The following is a 20,085-nucleotide window of genomic DNA, read 5'->3' on the forward strand; positions in this document are numbered from 1 at the left end:
TTTTTATGGTGCAAGTGTGATTAAGGCCATGATGAAGCACATAGTTTGGAAGGATAGTTATTATTACCACTGTGTTTACCAGCAATAGCAATAACGTCATGGACAATTTATATTTTCAGTTTGTAAATTTTAACCACAAAAGAGTTTGTCACTCATATTTCTGTAATGTATTGTCACTGGCTAATTTATATGTTGTGTGAGCTGAAAAATCCAGAATAATTCATAGTGGAAAAATACTACTGCATGCTTGAATCACCTATCTTCATCTTCAGTTGAATCAGTTGATAGAAACTCTTCCAATTTTGGAATGGAATAAAACCCCAGACCCCACTAAATGAGTGGAAGATGGCAATGTATTGTGCTAAGGAGAATTGAGGTCATACATATTCATCTTATAGTATAGTGCTATTTGGGGAAAAAATCCATACACACAAACTATAAATTCAAGTTAATAGTGTACGAATAAACTTCTAAATAATAGAATTGTAAAGTAAAATAAAATGTTATCTGCTATATATGGACTCAGATGATACTATATAATTTATGTAGATTGCATAACTGGAAAAATTGCAGCTGTCATTCACAATGAGGGAATGCATTCCTCCTTATCTCTTTCAACTTCCACTCCAATTTCAAATTCTAGACACACATTTTCTTCATTATATAATTGTTTTTTTTTCTTAATAGTGTAGACTCTATCGTCATATACTTCATATCTTCTTTATATCTTTGGACTTGATGCATCATGATCTAAGTTGCCCATTCACTATAAAAATTCAAATGAAATGTAATCTTTGTAAAAATAATTTTAATAAACAGTAAAAAATAAAAATGCAGATGATTTTATATGAATGACAGTATACAATAATTTTTAATTTAATGATGAATGCAACCCCTAAGTTAGGGTTCTTTTAATCTACAGTTTTTGAAAATTTTAGTGGTGGTCTTTCAGTTTTATCCATTACCAGAACAGGATCAATAGTTATGTCATCTATATCTAATGAACCAATTTTATTCATTTCTGGCCTTCCTTACCATAAAGAACTCTTTGCCAGTTTTCTTTGTATTTATAGTCAAAGACTTCTCATAATCTTCCTTATCCTGTCTAACCTTCTTTGTACTTACTGTATGTTTCTATGTTCTCATAATTTGTTAACAGGAGAAACTGCTTCTACAGGGATGGGATACACTTAAATAGAAAGGATGCAAGAATATTTGCTGATGCTGTCGAGGCAGTGTTAGGTGGGTCAGAAAACCCACCTAACTAGTCTCATCAGCTTCATCTGTTTATTTATGTCAATGTTGAACAGTATCTCTTATTTGGTATTTAAGCTTAATAGCTTCTACTGTTGCTTCCCTGAATGTTTCCCACATAGAATTTTCACATGGTAACATTCATCAGTCGGCCCCACCATATAGAATTTAAAAACTGTCTGAGACCACTATAGTCACCTTTATGAAAGCAAAAGCCATTTCCTTTACCCTTGATGGTAATTACATCTTTTAGTAAATCAGTCAATATACTGTGATCACTACCATCTAGTTGTTCTTTTATCTGTAGATTTTAATGTATGAAGAGTCACTGCTGATAATCAGATAAACAGTATTCTTTTCCTGCATTGCCTCTCTAACATGGTGGGGTAGAAATAAGTCATTCAGCAAATCAAGATCAGTTCTGCTACTGTGTGAGTGACTAGCCCACATGTTCCAGTCAATATCTGGAATGTGAAAGTTTCCCATTATATGACATTCCTTATGGCCCACTCTGTTTGTTTGTATCGCTTCATTATAGTCATCACAGTCATATGGCCTATAATGTACTCCTACCTCCATTTTTCTTTTTACATGCTTATTCCATATCAAGCTGATGCAATATTACACTGCTTACTTATGTCAACTGTTTGCATTGTCTTTGACCATAATGTGGTTCTTAACCAATATCATAACTCCCATCCTATGTATCTTTCTGTAAATTTAATGCTCTCCATATTCAAATTCCATATCCCCTATACCTGAATGGCAGCATGTGTTTTCAATATCCCTATAACATATACAGCTAGGCCTCGCATAACGTGAGTTAGATTAATGCGATTTTCAGTTAACGCTATTTGAAAAATTATACCACTTTTCACTTTACACAATGCAAATTTCCAGTTAACGTGATCTTTTTTTTTTTTATGCGATAGTTGAAAAAGATTTGAATTGCGCGTTAAGCTTACCACGAGTCGTACGGTCAATTAACAAACGTTTGCCTGCTGCCCACCTTGGTATGTTCCATCAACCATCGGAAGAAGACGTGTTACTTGTTTGTCTCCTGCTAATAAAGTCAATGCGCACTTGCATAATGAGCCAGATGAAAATGTTACCACGAAGGACATAACGGTAAAAGAATTAGATGAAATCCCTCGTATCGCATAGAATCTCAAACAAAAGGTTTGAGATTCTCTGCGATATTTATTTTGCCAGGGTCCAGAGAAGATTGTTGTCGGCTATCAGAAATTGATTGATGAAAAGAGAAAGTCAACACTGTTCAAATATTTCCGCAACAGTCATTTCTTCATTGTGTATTTTACATCAGAGGTTCCCAAACTTTGTCGGTTCACGGCGCCCTTAGTGTCTCAGTAATTTTTTCAAGGTGCACCCAGACCAAAAGAAATACCTAACAGTTCCGTTTAGTAGTTAGGCCCAAACAACTTTATAAGAAATGTTGAAACTGTGAACTACCTCGAGCTAATAGTTCGCGCGGTGTCCGACAGATGTTGAGTATCGCTGTGTTTCCCTCGAAAATTTAAAATATTCTGCAGCACACAGTTTGGGAACCGCTGTTTTATGCAATAAACATTTAATTCCATAATTATTTTTATTATTTTTTACATTATAATGTAATTTTTAAGCATTTGCTATTTTATTATTATTGTATACAGTTAAAAAGTTATTTAAAAGGTATTTTTAAAATTCTTTATGGACATTCCCGAAGGTCAAGGACCAATTATAATTTTTCCTACTGATTATTATATTCGATTAACGTGTTTCTGTTTTGCACGATGCACTTGTAGTACGAATTATTCGCATTAATTGAGGCCAGCCTGTACATTTATTGTACTAACCAATACTTCAAGTTCCTGAAATTTATATATGGTACTCCTGGCATTACTGTACATGCAAGTACATGTACAACAGCAGTGCCGAATTAAGGGGTGGGCTAGCAGGGCTCTTGCCCAGAGCACCATTCTTTAGGTACACCAAAAACAGAAGAACAATGAGGCAAGAAATATATATACTCTTAGTAAAAGGGCGCCGAAAAATCTTTTTTACCCAGGTCGCGGAAATACTGTGCTGTGCAAAAAGTCTGGCACTGTACACCTGTTTTGTTCCTAGGAATCGTAATACATTCCATGTAATTGTTTACCTTGTGGGGGCTGCCAGCAGACCTTGTAATTCCCACTACTTGTTTTTTGTTTCCCCCCTCTCTTGTCTACTGTCTGTCTGAAAGAAGCAGTATAAGAATAAATTTCACCTCTGACTATGGCTGCTTATAAAACTATTACTTTGTGTATCCCCCAGTCCAGCAGGTTACTAATCCACCAACACTGCCTCTATAGCATGAGCAAATATGCTTACATCCCTTCTATTTAAGGCCCCGAGTGCCAAGCGATTTATAGTGCAATTTTCTAGTGTTTCTCTAGGCTGAGTACTAGCTTTTTTCATAAACCCTCCTCTGCTCACAACGTTACTGCTGACCACTCACAACATTACTGATTCCCTCGCTAGCAACTTCACTCCTCCTTCACTGCTTTCTTCTTTTTCTTATCACTTGGTCGCTAGTTGGCACCGTCTTGCCACCACATACTGGGCCAGTAACCTGGGAGAAGGAAGCCCCTCTCCCAGGGCTAAAAGGAGCAACAATGGATTGTGACGAATATCCACCAATAGAGTCAACAGACTCTCAACATACTGACACCTGTAGGAGGAAACATGATCCTGAAGAGAATGAGAGCAGATTCTAGCAAATCAGAACCGCCAGCTTTTCTGATAATGCATTCATTATCGACTCAACCGGTAAGCAAATTGTCGCTCTTTGTCATTCAAAGATGTCTTGAAAATTCGGCAGGAACACCAAAAGTGGAAAAACAACTCCAGTCAGGAGATCTATTAATTGAAACTATGCAAGCAAGACACTCTGAACTGTTATTGAAACTGTCATCTATAAGCGGAATCCCAATCAAAGTTGCCGCATAATACACTGAACTCCTCAAAAGGAGTGATAAGTGAGTGGGATTTATTGAACGTCATCAAAGAGGAGATAGTTACAGAATTATAAGAACAAAAAGTAACACAAGCAAGGCAAATTATGATCTGGAAGGACGATAAACTAGTTCCCACAAAATATCATATTGACTTCAGTACACCAAATTTACCAAACTCAGTGAAAGCAGGCTATATACACTGCTGTGTCTGTGCGTATACAGGTGACCCCACTTAACGCTGATGATTTGTTCCTGAAAAATAGTGCTAAGTGAGCACCATATTCCCATAATGTAACATATGTATTTGTGAGTCGTGGCCTATGCCATAGGATATTTCCTAATCAGTAATAAACGATAGCAAAAAGACGCACAAATGTTGGTCAAAATATTTAATATTAAAAATTTGTACATATAAAATATTCTCCATTACATACGTATATAATTATGTGGTAAGTAACTACATTACGTATCAAAATTAAACTTAAAATCATCAATTTATTAATCTGATGGCCCTGGGCTACTGAGTTTTCTTAACTTTGGTCAATTTTGGGTTGTACTTTGGCTGTCTTCCTAGTGAACTAAAAGGGGTTTTACTTTAAAATCCCTGCAGTGTTACCACCCAACAATAAAGTCAACCAATCCTTCGCCGCTTTGAAGCCTAACATGTTTTTTTTTTTTTTTTTTGATACGAAACTTCTTTTAGGCATTCATTTCCAAAAAAGTCCTGTTTCATCTATGTTAAAAACTTGTTGAGAAGTTTAACACCACTCTTCAATCATTTTTAAAAGTTCTTTTTTGAAAGTTTCGGCTCCTTCTTGATCTGCTCATTCTGCTTCTCCCTGGATTTTAAATATATCTTACCATCTCTTACAGCTTTAAATGGTTCCTCATTTTATTTTTATTTTAAAGGTGAGCTTTTTCTTTAATAATATTTAACTTAACAGAATTGTGTGTTGGATATTATCTTCAATAAAATTATTTACAAGTCTCTCCATTTCAATTATAATAGCCAGCCTAGTTGCTTGCAGTGGAACAGCTACCTTTCCCACTGCTAAAATTAAATCTTTATTTTTTTATAATTGTTCTTATAGTGGAATCTGCCAGTCCTAAATTATTGCACACACTGTGGAATCTGCCAGTCCTAAATTATTCCTTGTCATTGAATGGAATTGATTTGCTTCAAAACCTATAATTTAATTTTCAAATTCAGTATTTTTCTTACCTTAGTAGGCTTTGTACCACGTCCAGACATTGTTCCTTTTTAATTCTTATCTGCCATTATTAATCTTTGAAAATGTAACTGCATTGTATTAATTATGATAGAATGTTCAAGTAATGGACGATGTCTAACACTGTACCGAGTGATGACTAGACTTCAGATAAATTCATATTACGCAAATATTACAAGCAATATACTTGATCATTTTTTAAAATGTTGACCTCGGAACTTCTTAACAAGTCACCATAGTGCAATTAAATTAGCGTGGGAGAAAATTTCACTGAACGTGGGAAAATTTTGCAAGTCAACGTGGGGAAATTTTGCTATTCATTTTCAAGCTATTGACTACATCAGATGAAACGTTTTCATTAAACATGCCAAAAATTCAATCTGTATGCTGGTAAAAGAGCATTATAGTGAGTTGTGACAGCGTTAGCATGATATATGGGTTATAATATAAAAACAGTGTTATAGCGAATCAGCATATAGCGAACCACGTTATAACAAGGGCCTGCTGTATTCCAAATCCCTTAAGATGTTTCAAATGCCAAAAATTCGGTCATTCTCAAACAACATGCAGAGGTGAAATTACAGATCCTAATTGTAGGTTGAAAGATCATGCTCATGGAGATTGCAATGCCAAATTTCCAGTGTCCAAATTGTAAGAGGGAACACCCAGCTTATTTAAAATCATGTGATCTGTGGAAAATGGAAAAAAAAGATACAAAAGTATAAGATTGAAAATAAGGTGTCATATCAAGAAGCAAGAAGGCAAGTCAAGGTAACTATGCCAAAATGCAGCTGTGCTTCTGCTACCCAAAACTGTCAAGCTGTTTCAACCCAAACGGAGGTGTCAGTCCCACCTAACACATCCATTGTAGAATGGGCACGATCTGTACTTTTGACAAATCAGCCAGATAACAAACCTGTTTCAGTCGACGAAATGAACAATACCCCACTCTCAGTTCCATCTAAAATTACATCAATTGATAAAGTACGAAGGAAACCACAAAGGCAATGTGCCACTGAATTGCCACAACCAAATTCAAGCAGCATGGACAACAAAGATAGAGATATGTACAATACCTTGTACAAAGACTTATATGTACAAGAAGAAACAGTCCTTGATTTTCATGCAGAAGGCAACATGGAGATCTGATGTTCACTTACTGGAACAAATGATATAGAAGAGAGTACAGATTATGGATGCACTATTTTTCCAAGAAAGGATAAGATCAAATATGATCGTCAAAAGCAAATTGCTCCTTCTCACAAGAAACAGACTGACTCTAAAACCAAGTAATGAAGCACATTATACAATGGAATTGCAGAGCTTTATGTAATACTGATGATATCTATGATTTGATCTTACGATATAACCTTGTAGCCATTTGCTTGCAAGAGACTTACTTAAATCCACAGGTAACTTATTCGATTAAACATTATACAGCCTACAGAAAAGATAGAAATTCTTCAAGCTATGCACACGGAGGCATTGCAATTCTAGTGGATTGCAAAATATCAACTTGAAACATTCCACTTCAGATTCACTTAAAAGCTGTAGCAGTACGTTTAGCAATGGGGCAAACAATAACCCTCGTATCATTATACCTTCCGCCCAACAATATCTACACATTGATAGAATTAGAAGATCTTATAAAACAAATACCATCTCCTTTTTGTCTTATTGGTGACTTCAATGCACATCATCCGCTATGGGGATGATGTGCATGGATAATAGAGGACACTTGATAGAAAAGATCCTAGACCAACTGAACCTAACATTGCTGAACACTGGTCATAACACCTACACTCAACTCTCCATGGCATCTATGTCAGCAACTGACTTATCTGTATGTTCCCCTCAGTTATTTCCTATTATAGATTGGACAGTTTTAAATGATCTGCACAACAGTGGTCATTTTCCAATTATATGCAGAATTCGAACCATGCAGACACCTTGCCCTGATCATCGGGTATTATGGAAATCCTTCAAAGCAGATTGGGAAAAGTATTCTGTCCATCTCCTTTGATAGTCAATTGATATGACTAGGGCTCATTGATGATTGCTTTCAAACACAAAAACCTTAAACGCTGGAGGAATGATGCTTGTACCATAGCAAAAAATGTAAAAAATTAAGCCTGGAATCTGTTCTGTAAGTTTCCAACCATCAGCAACCTAATTCAATTTAAAAGGCCTAAGGCAAAAGAACAACAAATCAGAACAAAAGCCAAAAAAAAAAAATCATGGATACGGTTCGCCTCCTCTCTCACAAAGGACACTAGCAATAAAATTATTTGAAAAAAAATTCGACAACTAAATGACAAATATTTACTGGTTTCTGCTCCAATTTTAACCGACAAGAAATATCTTCACCACAAGAAATAGCTAACGTGCTTGCAGAGACATTTCTCTGAAATGGCCGCCACTACGGCTTATGATGCTTCCTTTCTACAAATCACAGCCATAGCAGAAAAATACAGGGTGTTTATAAATGGTGGGAACACTTTCAGTAATTTATTGCACAAAGACTAGGACAGATATGTGTCATATACCTTGTGAAAGAGAAAATGTCAAAGTTTTTTTTACATGGCACCACTTCACAACGATGCAATGTGGGAACCACATGTGACATGGCAAATGTCCACACGGTAATAGAACTCTCACCATACCCTGTCCAGCATATCCTGTGTGACCGTAGTGGTAGCTTTTTCAATTCTCTGCTTTAGTTCTTGGACATCACGTGGCAAAGGTGGTCCATAAACATGATCCTTTTATGTAGCCCCACAAGAAGAAATCATTCTTTCAACTTTGTTGAAACCATCTTTCAACACAGCTATTAATCTGGTAGAGGCATGACAGGTAACACCAACTGGCGGTGAATGATGGAACTACACACCTCTGCAGTAACAACTGGGAGACTCATGTTTTTTCTTTCACATGGTATAAATAAGTAAATGGTATCTCTCTTACTCCATGTGCAGTAAATTATTGAAAGTGTTCCCACCATTTATAGACATAAGATAAATTTCCAAACTACCCAGTTTCTAGCTTACAATCAACCTTTTCGTCTTTTTGAACTCCAAACAGCATTAAACAGATCACCTAATAGTGCTGCTGGAGCTGATGGAATCTTTTATGTAATGCTAAAACATCTAAACAATATAGCTTTGAATTTGCTAATAACATTCTTTAATCAGATCTTTCTTGAAGGTACATATCCCTCTACCTGGCATCACTCCGTTATTTTAGCCTTTCCCAAACCAGGAAAGGATCAGTCACTCCCTCAAAATTACCGACCAGTCTCCCTCACCAGTTGTCTAGGTAAAACTCTAGAAAGAATGATATACAGATTACTCACCTGGGTACTTGAAACTCAAAAGCTGCTAAACAACAATCAGTTTGGTTTCCGACAAAATAGAACCACTTTGGATCTCATGGTGAAAGCAGAGACTAATATCCGAAATGCCTATTTGAAAAATGAACATCTTGTAATGGTAAGTTTGGATATTGAAAAGGCTTTTGACACAACCTGGAAGTATAGCATATTGCAAGAATTTTATTCCCTTGGATTGTGAGGATATTTGCCGAAATTTATTCAAAACTTTCTCCAAAACAGAACTTTTCAGGTCCATTATCAAACAGTACTTTCTCGTATCTATACCCAAGAAGGTGTCCCGCAAGGGTCAATACTTAGCACTACTCTTTTTCACTTAGGCTGAACACTATAATCCACAACATTCCCAATACTGTAGAACTATATACAGCAGGCCCCCGTTATAACGCGGTTCGCTTTACGCTGATTCGCTATAACGCTGTTCTTATATTATAACCCGTATCTGACTATAACGCTGTCACAGATCACTATAACGCTCTTTTACAGATTACATTTTTGACATGTTTAACGAAATCGTTTCATTTGATGGAGTCGATAGCTTGAAAATGAATAGCAAAACAGCATTAAAATGTTTCCCACGCTGACTTGAGCAATTTTCCCATGCTCTGTGAAATTTTCTCTCACGCTAATTTAAGTACAGTCACTTGTTACGTAGTTCCGAGATCAACATTTTAAAAAATGATCAAATATATTGCTTGTAATATTTGCGTTATATGCATTTATCCGAAGTCTAGTCATCACTCAGTACAGTATTAGACATCGTGCGTAACGGACAGTTTACTTGAACATTGTGTCATAATTAATTCAACCAACGCAGTTATATTTTCGAAGAGCTAATAATGACCGACAGGAATGAAAATGCAACAACGTCTGGGCGCAGTACGAAGACTATAAATGTAAGAAAAAGACTGAATTTGACAATTAAATTAGACGTTTTGAAGCGAATCGATTCCGGTCAACGACAAGCGGATGTGTGCCATAATTTAGGACTCGCAAATTTAACTGTAAGAACAATTATGAAAAAATAAAGAATTAATTTTGGCAGCGGGAAAGATAGCTGTTCCACTGCAAGCAACTAGGACTAGACCGGCTATTAGGATTGAAATGGAAAGACTTTTTTGAAGATAATATTCCAATGCAGAATTCAGTTAAGTTAAATATTAAAAAAAGAGAGAGAGAGAAAGAGATTAGCCAATACGATGATCTGAAGAAAACTCGCCTAAAAAAAAAAATGTGGAACCATTTAAAACTGGTAGAATAGATTTAAAATCCCGGGAGAAGTCGCTAGTGCAGATTAAGGAGCCGAAACTTTCAAAAAAGAACTTGTTAAAATTATTGAAGAGGGGTATTATGTGTTATACTTCTCAACAAGTTTTTAACATAGATGAAGCAGGACTTTTGTGGAAACGAATGCCTAAAAGAAGTTTCATATTGAAAGAACAAAAAACATGCCAAGTTTCAAAGCGGCGAAGGATCGGTTGACTTTATTGTTGGGTGGTAACGCTGCGGGCCATTTAAAATTAATACCCCTTTTAGTTTATTTGGAAGAGGGCCAAAGTTCAACTCAAAATCCACACATTTTTCATGATTAAATTCATCCATTAAATTAAATCAATTAAATTCATTATTTTAATTGGAATTTTGTTTACTTTTGAGACGCAAGTAGTTACCACATAATTATACGTACGTAATGCAGAATATTTTATATGTGCAAATATTTGAATATTAAATATTTTGATCGACATTTTTGCATCTTTTCATTACCGTTTATTATTGATTAGGAAATATCCTATGGCACCGACCGCAGCTCACAAATACATATGTTACCTTATGGGAAAGCGGCGCTCGCTTAGCGTGGATTCACTTAGCGCTCTGTTTTTCCGGAACGAATGATCAGCGTTAAGCGGGGGTCACCTGTATGTACGCCGATGGCCTAACTATATCTTGCAGTTCAAAAGATATTCATACTATTGAAAGACAGCTACAACTCTCCATAAATAAGCTAGAATTATGGACACTGCAGAATGGATATCCTATCTCAGAACAAAAAACAATTGCAATTCACTTCTGCAAAAAATGCAAGCTGCATCCAGAACCAGAACTTTGGCTAAAGAACCACCTGATACCTCTCACCAGTAATCTTTGTTTCCTAGGTTTAATGTTGGACACCAAACTTAACTTTGTTTCTAGATATACTCTAGATAGATAGATATTTGATAGATATACTCTTTTACATTTGTATCGTGCTCTTATTAGGTCTCACTTAGATTATGGAGCTATTGACTAACCAGATTGAATACCATCCAACACAGTGCCTTTGTACCGTGTTTAGTAGCCTTTAGAATATCCCCTATCCAGAGTCTGTATGTAGGGCATATGAACCTCCACTTCACGTTAGAAGGAAAATGCTGCTCCTTAATTATGCAGCCAAAATTCAAAGCTTTCCAGCCCATCCTGTTTGACCATTGCTTCTCAATCCTGAATGGACCATGTTCTACAACAGCAATGCTAATGAAAATAGACCCACTGGTATTCGATTGAAAGAATTGATACAAGCCTGGGACATAAATTTCAACAATATGCTTCAAGAGAATGATGTATCCGATCCACCCTGGTCTGTAAATCTCCCTCACTGTGATACCTATTATCAGCAATGGGGAAAGAAATCCCTGGCAGATGAAAGTATTAAACAACTACATAAAGGCCATGCCCTCAACAATGCTCAATGTTGTATAATATTTCACACAGATGGTGTGAAAACAGACTCTGCCGTTGGCGTGGCAGCTTTCTTTTCCTCTTTTACACTTTCTATATCACTACCAGTTGAATGTAGCAGTTACATTGCAGAATTGTATGCAATAAAATTAGCCCTGGAAAATATAAACACTTTCTACAATACTAGCAGTATAATATACACAGATTCCATGAGTGCAGTGTCTGCATTAGACAATAAATTTTCAATATTGCATCCTAACAAAAAAACAAATTTTTTCCTGCTTAAACTACCTACGAAGTAAGAATCATCCAGTGATATTTTTCTGGATCCCAGGGCATTCTGGTATCACAGGTAATAAGAGAGCAGACCAGGCAGCCAAACATCCAAACAGTACAATACCATCACATTATCAAGTACCTATATAGATTATTTGAAGCGCATTAAAAAAATCTATACATTTCAGTGGTCGGAAATCTGGAGGTCACAAACAAACAACAAATTGCTCGAAATCAAAGAGGAACCAGCACTGGAAATCTAGCTTCAGGAAAAACAGACAGGAAGAAGTTGTTCTAGTAAGATTACACAGAGGGCATACACATCCAACCCATATATATCTACTCAAGGAGGATGACTCACCTTGATGCACGCATTGTACATTACAACTTACTGTCAAGTGTATATTAGATTCTAAGCATTATTTCCATTTCAGAAAAAATACTTTCCTTTAACTGTCACAACTGAAAGAGCCTCTATCACTCACCCATATTATTGGAACAATGCGAATTTAAATGAACTATTTACCTTTCTTAAGCAAATATGGATTTACTCTGACAAATTTGACTGATTTCATTTATAAAAATATAACATAGGAATAGGCACATTTTGGTCCCAGTTGCTCTTGTGCCCAAACCCACCGATACCTTCTATTTGTATCCTAACTCTGTACATATAGTCTCTTCTGTTAATAGAATAACCAACAATAGTGGTTTTCTGTGGGACCAACATTTTCTATCTTTTTTGGGAATCCCACTGTAGTGTGTGATGCTGAGCATAGGCTCCAGTGTTATGATGGCTCCCATGTTTAATTCCTTCCAGTCAATCCCTATTCTTCAGACTCTGATATTTGCCCACTAGAACACTAATTTTTGCTTAATCTTTTCATGCTGTTTGCATTGAAAACACACAAAGGCCTTTGTGTGGCTGTATCATATTCTACTTTAGATGGCTTCAAAAACATGATGCAAACAGTTCATATGATGAAGCACCGATTCATAGGAGAATTGTGTTTGGCAGTTCTCTACTGGTTAAATGCATGCTGACTATTTTTAGCTCTTTGTTTTGATATTCCAGTATGAGGGCATAATTTAATTTAAATTAAAAATATAACATTAAACTAAGAAATAACTAAGTATATTTAATAATGATGTACTATTCCCAAATTATGTTATGTTATGTATAATAACAGATTGTTAGTTTTACATATCTCTGAAAACTAAAAGAAAGATTAGGTTAATAATTTTTCATCAAAATTAGATAAAAATTAATATACAATAGACTCTCGATTTTCTGGGATAGATGGTAAAAAAGAATTCCCGGTTAATCCAAAAATACAGTAAGCCTCCGACATACTTAAGATACATTCCATATCTTACGTAAGCCGAGTTATACGTAACTCTGGAATGACTAACAAAATATTGCTACTATATCCCTGATATGCCAAAATTACAAAAACCACATAATATCCTCAGAAGAATGAAGAAAAATAGTTATATATTTTTAATTAGTTCAATTAAAAAATTTATCTGGGGACAGAGGTGAGTGGCCAGAGTGGCACATAAGGAAGAAAACACACATGTTATTGTACTGTAAAAACTGATATGTACTCCGTAGCCCTGGTTATTATAGTTGACTTCATTGGTGCCGATCCCTTCACCGCTTCTCGTATTCTGTCTTTCTTCTTTATTGTGTTCACCGTTGCTACTGACAAATCTGAATTCCGCGCGATATTTGTTGATGTTTGGCCATTTTCATACATCCTTATTATTTTAATTTTCTGATCCAACTCTATCGCTTTCCTTTTCTTGGTAGATTTACTAGTACCACTGTCACTTATTTTCTTAGTTGGCACCATAATAAAAGTCAAAATTAAATTTTCTGAAAAGAACTTCACAGGGCGAAAACTCACTTATAACCTCACGTGAGCTCGCATTTTACTAAAGCACATTTCTGGAGGTCACTACCATAAAATAATAAAAAAACAATTTGCAGTTTCTGGTTTCTTGGCCTTTTCTGTTAATGCAATCTATTATAAACTCGATCTTATTGCATTTGCGATAATACCGAGAGCTGGAATTCTGGGTTTTTATGTTATTATGGTGAAATGTGTGTCCCCGTCACTGAAATCTTTAGTCATATAAATAATGTAACTTAAGTCTGAAGCTACATAAGTCGGGTACTGTATCGAAAAATGTTCAGCAACCTACGTAAAAAGTATGGCAATAGATAAAAAACTTACCGCTCATGGGTCCAATACGATGCTTCCCTTTATTTTTTATGATGTCGATATTAAATCTAATAGCTTCCCTTCATTTTTTACAGTGCCGCATATGGTTTGGTCACCAACGTTATAATGGTTCATTAGAGATTTAACAGATGCACCGTTTTCAAACTTTTGAATAATTTCAAGTTTCACAACTCTTGCATTTGCCCATCATTTTTGTGATTTCTAAGCAAAAAAAAAAAAAAAAAGTTACTATAAAAAAAAATTCCGACATTCCTGACATAAATAACGAAACAAAATTTGTCCTTTTGCTGTGCGACGAAACAAAATAATCAATGCAACACCCTAAAACAAACTAAATATTTGTTTTTTTTTTTTGGAGCAGTGAGTATGAAGACAGCGGGGGATGCAAGATAATAGGCGCACTAATCTCCCAATGATGACTTATAATGCCTCTTCTTATCCCTTATTTAAAACTTACAAAATATCTGTTTATACCTATTCTAGTTATTACTTGAATTTTATGATTTCTGGTTGATTTTTTTTTTTTTTTTTTAAATTTGAAGTCTTGAAGTGTCCTGGTTAATTCGATCCTGGTAAATCGAGAGTCTGCTGTATATATATTTTCATGATTTCAATCTGTAGTGAAATTAATTTAATAAAAATGATATGTGCATTAAAGATGAAATGTGATTAGATTATTTCATTTTTTATAGGTTTTAGAAAGTTTTAAAATCATGGATTACAGTTTATTGTTGGGAATTCATAATCTTGATCATGCAGTGAAGGAAACATTGGTAAATACTTCTGCCCCATAATTTCTCATGTAATTAATGTATATTTGCTGATTCAGGTGATTAAATAAAATATATCTTATTTTTTTGAATACCCTTTGCCCTTGAATAAGCTATTATCCCTTTTTTTAAGATATGAAAAAAGAAAAAAAATAATAATGTGAATTTATTTCTTGCCAGTGGCACAAGTTTTGATTTTTTTTCTGCCTCTTGAATTATTTTTAGTTTTTCACTAGCCATGAAAGATTGTAACCACATGTATTTAGCTTTTGTTTAGCACATATACAGTAATTTGTGCAGATTACATTTACTGGTAGAGAGCGCCAGACTTGGAAATAATCTTTATTTGTTCAAAATGGGCTAGGTGATTTCTTTCCTTGGTAAGAGATGGTGTTAAATGAAGGTGCCCTATTATTTTTCATTTCTACTAAGAGTAAAACAATATTGGTATTGTTATATTTACAGAACATTAGCCATATTTGCAAGGAAGTCTGAGACTTTTTCTGCATCAGGCAAAAAAAAAAAAATTTCTGAGTTACCACCCTGAGAGAGAGAGAAGGGAATCACCAAGGAAGAGAAGAATTATGATATCTAGCTCGGGACCCTGGGTGTGCCAAGCCCATACTCACCAGATGGAGCCCCTGGGGTTATATTTCTTGTTCTGTAAAATATCTGGAAATAGAAAGAAGGTTCATTTCCACAAAGACAGAATCTAACTTTTTATACAGCCCAACAGTCCAAGTCATGTTTTAATAAATATATTGGTATTATATTTATTAAAACATGATAAAAAAGTATATACAAAATACTTTTTAGAGTGCAGTCATATATGTTTTTAACTTCTGAATAAAAATGGAGAAGTTAAAAACTGTTAGTAAAATTACTGACGTTAATAAAAATGTAGCATTTTATTTTCTTGTCTGGCCTTAGGAGAAATCTTCAACTTCAGATTCAATTTGCAAATTATCTATGTATCCCAATTTATTGGATCTCCATTTTTAGAAAAGAAAAGAAAAAAAAAAGAAAGTTTTTCAAGAAAATTGTTGTTATTGTATAAACATTTGAGCTGTCAATGCATACTTTAGTACGTGGCTATAATATGTGATAGAGTATAATGTTCTTGCTTATATTCCAGCAAAACTGCAAGGTCAGAAGAATTTACAATAAATCACTAATACAATCATTAGTCTTGTTTAGCAGTCATGTGGACTTGAACCACGGTTCATCCAAGAGCATGTACTGCTGCATTCTTGCTCCTGACGACTTCTCAGGCATGAGAGTGTAATGTCATACATCTGATACCACTAGAACTTAACCTTCACTGGTTTTTTTTTTTAACCTAATACATATGACTCTCCAGTTGTAAAATGTGTAGATGATAAACTACTGCTATAGAAAGTATGCCATAATCCATCAAAGCAGTGTTGAGACTGGCACATTTATAGCATTCCTCTCTCTGTCTCTCTCTTCCCCTCCCCCTCCCCGCCTTCCTGGGAAACTTTCCTGAGCATTGCTTTTTCTAAGCAGTGAGAATAATTATGTTGGATGTTTCCAAATACATATAAGCATGTTATTTATGCTTATTGTTTCTGCATAATCATTTTTCATATGCTGTTACTCCTCCTTCCAAGACTAGGTACTCTTCATTCTTTTTTCCCTCCCCCAAATTGCCATATTAGCACTTGGATTTATGCATTTAATGATATTAAATGTGGCCATATTATTAAATATGACAAAGAAAATTAAATATGACAAAAGAAACTCTTTTGTAACTTATTGAAGCAACATTATAAATGTTTGCTGATCACAGTGAAACCCTTGCTATGATATGGTCGGACAGTTTTTGATAGATTTTTCTGTGATGTACCTCTCATTACTTTCTAGTAATCATGACTGACAGCTGTTATTATTCAAACTTTATTATTCAAATAAATTGAATAGTATTTTATTAACATTCTATGATGGGCAAGTGAGTTGTTATGATCCATCTGTACATATTGAGCACTTTTATTTCCTCTTATTTTTTGGTTCTTTTCACAAAAAAAAAAAATAAAGAAATAAGAATAATAAGGAAAAAAAATAGAATAAAAGTGAATAATGATATAAAAAAGTTTTGTTACTGAGAATTGACGGTGAATATTTAAATATAAACTTTATTTTTGATATATTAAATAATTATAATTATTTTATTATTATTATTATTATTATTATTATTAGCCATATGATGCAAGGAATATTTTAACAATAAATCAGCTCATACACCAACCATAAGAATAAGTATTTTACTGTAACTAAAATATGCATTTACTCCTATGTATTTTAGTTACAGTAAAATACTTATTCTTATGGTTGGTGTATGAGCTGATGTATTGTAAAATATGAATTTGCCCAACCTCAGAGGCCTTTTTCAGGATGGTGCAAGGAAGCCTGAGGCTTATGCTGCACCAGCCAAAAAAAAAAAAAAAAAAAAATATTCCGCATTACCCTGAGAGAGAGAGAGAGAGAGAGAGAGAGAGAGAGAGAGAGAGAGAGAGAGAGAGAGAGAGAGAGAGAGAGAGAGTAGAAGGGAATCACCAAGAAAGCAAGAAAGAGAAAAATGATGATATCCAGCCCGGTTTGCCAAGCCCATACTCACCAGATGTGAGCCCCCTGGGGTTAATGCTAAGATACCATCCAGATTTAATTTACTCAATCCATTTAAGATCTAAACATGTCAATTAAGTCTCCTTTCAGGTGCATAGTTTCCAAATGCTGCAGTTTGCAGAGCTGTAGTCTCTCATGGTAAGAGGAAAATTGTGTCCTTCAATAATCTTGTTCCTCTTCTCTGCATCCAAACCAGCAGATCTACGTTCTTCCTAAAATGAGGCTTTCAGACCTGTATGCAGTACTTGAGATGTGGCATAATGATTGCCTTAAACAATTGTGTAATTACCTCTATTCCTGCTAGCAAAATTGACAGAGCCTTGTGAGCTGTCCTTTTCTTTCTTCGCTAGCTCAAATAAGGTACAACCCAACTAGTATGTTGGGTTGTACCTTATTATTTGAGCATTAAATGCTTCCCATGTGCAGTACTTTGCATTTTTCAATGTTAAACCTCAATAGCACTTCTCAGCACATTTGGAAAATTTTTCTATGACTTTGCTGCAGCATCATTCATACCCTGATTTCTATCATTAACCACCTTGCCAACCAAGCTTTGACATTAAACTTGATATGACTTCATCAATATTGTTAATAAATATTGAAAATATTTATTAATTTATTAATAAAGGGCCCAATACTGAACCCTTACAGATTCTGCTAGTGTTAATCCATGAAGAGTAGTGTCCATTAATAACTACTCTCTGCCTTCTGCCACTCAACCATCCCTCTATACACAACAATAATTTGCCCTTAATGCCACATGCCTCAATTTTTATAGCAGTTTTTCGTGAGGAATAGTATCAAAAGCTTTGCTGAAATCTAAAGATATGTAAAAATTACTTTTCGCCTCCAGCCCTTTGTTACTATTGCATAGTAGCCAATCAGATTGGTCAGACAAGATATTCCTTAATGTATCCATGCTGTGATTGCCACTTAACTATATTCCTATTAAGATGATCCTGCATTACCTCCCCAATCAATGACTCCACCACCCTCCCTGTAACAAAAGTCAAGCTTACAGGCCTATAGTTAGTTACTTCTCTATTTGATCCCCTTTATGAATAGGAAGCCATTTCCACATCTCTAATCCACAGAAAACTCCTCTGAATTATGGATGTTCTCATAATATGGTAAAGAGGTAAAGGCTTTATCTCTTATCCCACCTCCTTCAATAAAACCTGACAAGTCCCATCAAATCCAGGTACCTTTTTTTTTTTTCATTTAGTCTCGACAACCTCTTTTACACTCATCTCTCAGCCATCACAAAATCACTCAGCTCTGTGCCAGAAATTGATAAATGTCTGGCAATCCCATCCATAAAACATCATCATTAACAGTTATACCATATGTATCAATTACATTTTCTACCATATGTATCAATTACATTTTCTAACATATGTATCAATTACATTTTCTACCATATGTTAATGGTGGAAAATGTAATTGATTCGTCCCTTTCTTTTTGGTGTTAACATAAATAAACAAGTCATTGGTACCTTTCTCCGTATTCCCCGCCAGAGACTTCTCACAATCTGCCTTATCATCACAGGGTATCGTGACTCACACGGAAATAGCCGATGGCGATTTATGGGTGAGTCATGATTTAATCCATTGTGGAACCTGTGGAATGTTTTCCAAGGTCGACCTGGTGACTAATCATAGCTCACCTGGGGATTCTTTTCTTTGTGATTGATGTAAGGAGTGCACCGATCTTAAATTACAATTTGGTGCACTGATGGAACAATTTGAGTCCCTGAAAAAATGAGTGCTTGCCCTCGAGAATAATGCATCTGGGAGCTCGTCAGGGACTCAAGGCTCCAGCAATCTACCAAGTGATGATACCCGATTCAGGACTCAAAACAGAAAAACCAAGTGCAAACTACTCTGGTTAAAAAGGGACATTGTGTTTTATTAAGAGACTCCATTGTCAGGGAAACGAGAATATTTTTTGTAATAAGGATAGGTGGAGTAGAACCAGAGTATGTCTGCCGGGAACAACTATTAATGATGTTACCAACAGATTGTCAGATTTTATGGGGGATAAAGAGAATATTATTATTCATGTGGGGACTAATGGCATTAAACGTACACGATCTGACGATTTGTTGGAAAAATTCAGGACCATGTTGAGGAAATGCCGCAAACTAGGCCACAGTGTCTATGTGTCTGCAATTCTGCCCAGACACGATAGGAGGGATTATATGTTAAAAGCCTTGTGAATTAACTCAAGACTTGAAGGACTCTACAAGGCCTTAGGGGGAAAATTTCTATCAGCATGGCCCACACTTGTAGGAAGAAGGAATTTGTTTTGTAGAGACGGGATACACTTAAACAAGGGTGGTGCAAAAGTTTTTGCCAGTATTATTGAGGATACCTTAAAGGTTCAGGGAAACTGCTAGTTAGGGGAGATGTGGGTAATATTGACACGCGTTTATCTGATAATATTGGTCAAAGTAACTCTTGCACATACCTCAAGAGTTCTTATCTGTTACCCCAACTGGACATATTATCTATATGTTCTGGGGGCAGAAATGTTTCAAGTGAGTGCATAGCTCACTTGAAACATTC

General features: G+C 35.3%; 1 protein-coding gene across 4 annotated transcripts in view; it reads left to right on the forward strand.

The window, feature by feature from the left end:
* Positions 1–20,085, forward strand: part of LOC150088291 (phosphatidylinositol 4-phosphate 5-kinase type-1 alpha-like) — a 743,292-nt gene that overhangs the window by 334,929 nt on the left and 388,278 nt on the right. For all 4 annotated transcript variants that reach the window (XM_090370677.1, XM_090370676.1, XM_090370679.1 and 1 more), the window contains one exon: positions 14,797–14,877. In XM_090370677.1, coding sequence (XP_090226803.1) covers positions 14,797–14,877 — 81 coding nt within the window. The remainder of the gene's footprint in view (positions 1–14,796; positions 14,878–20,085) is intronic.

The sequence above is a fragment of the Mastigoproctus giganteus genome, chromosome 3 (genome assembly GCF_048544385.1).
Source record: "Mastigoproctus giganteus isolate SK-2022 chromosome 3, ASM4854438v1, whole genome shotgun sequence".
In the NCBI taxonomy this organism is placed as follows: Eukaryota; Metazoa; Arthropoda; class Arachnida; order Uropygi; family Thelyphonidae; genus Mastigoproctus; species Mastigoproctus giganteus.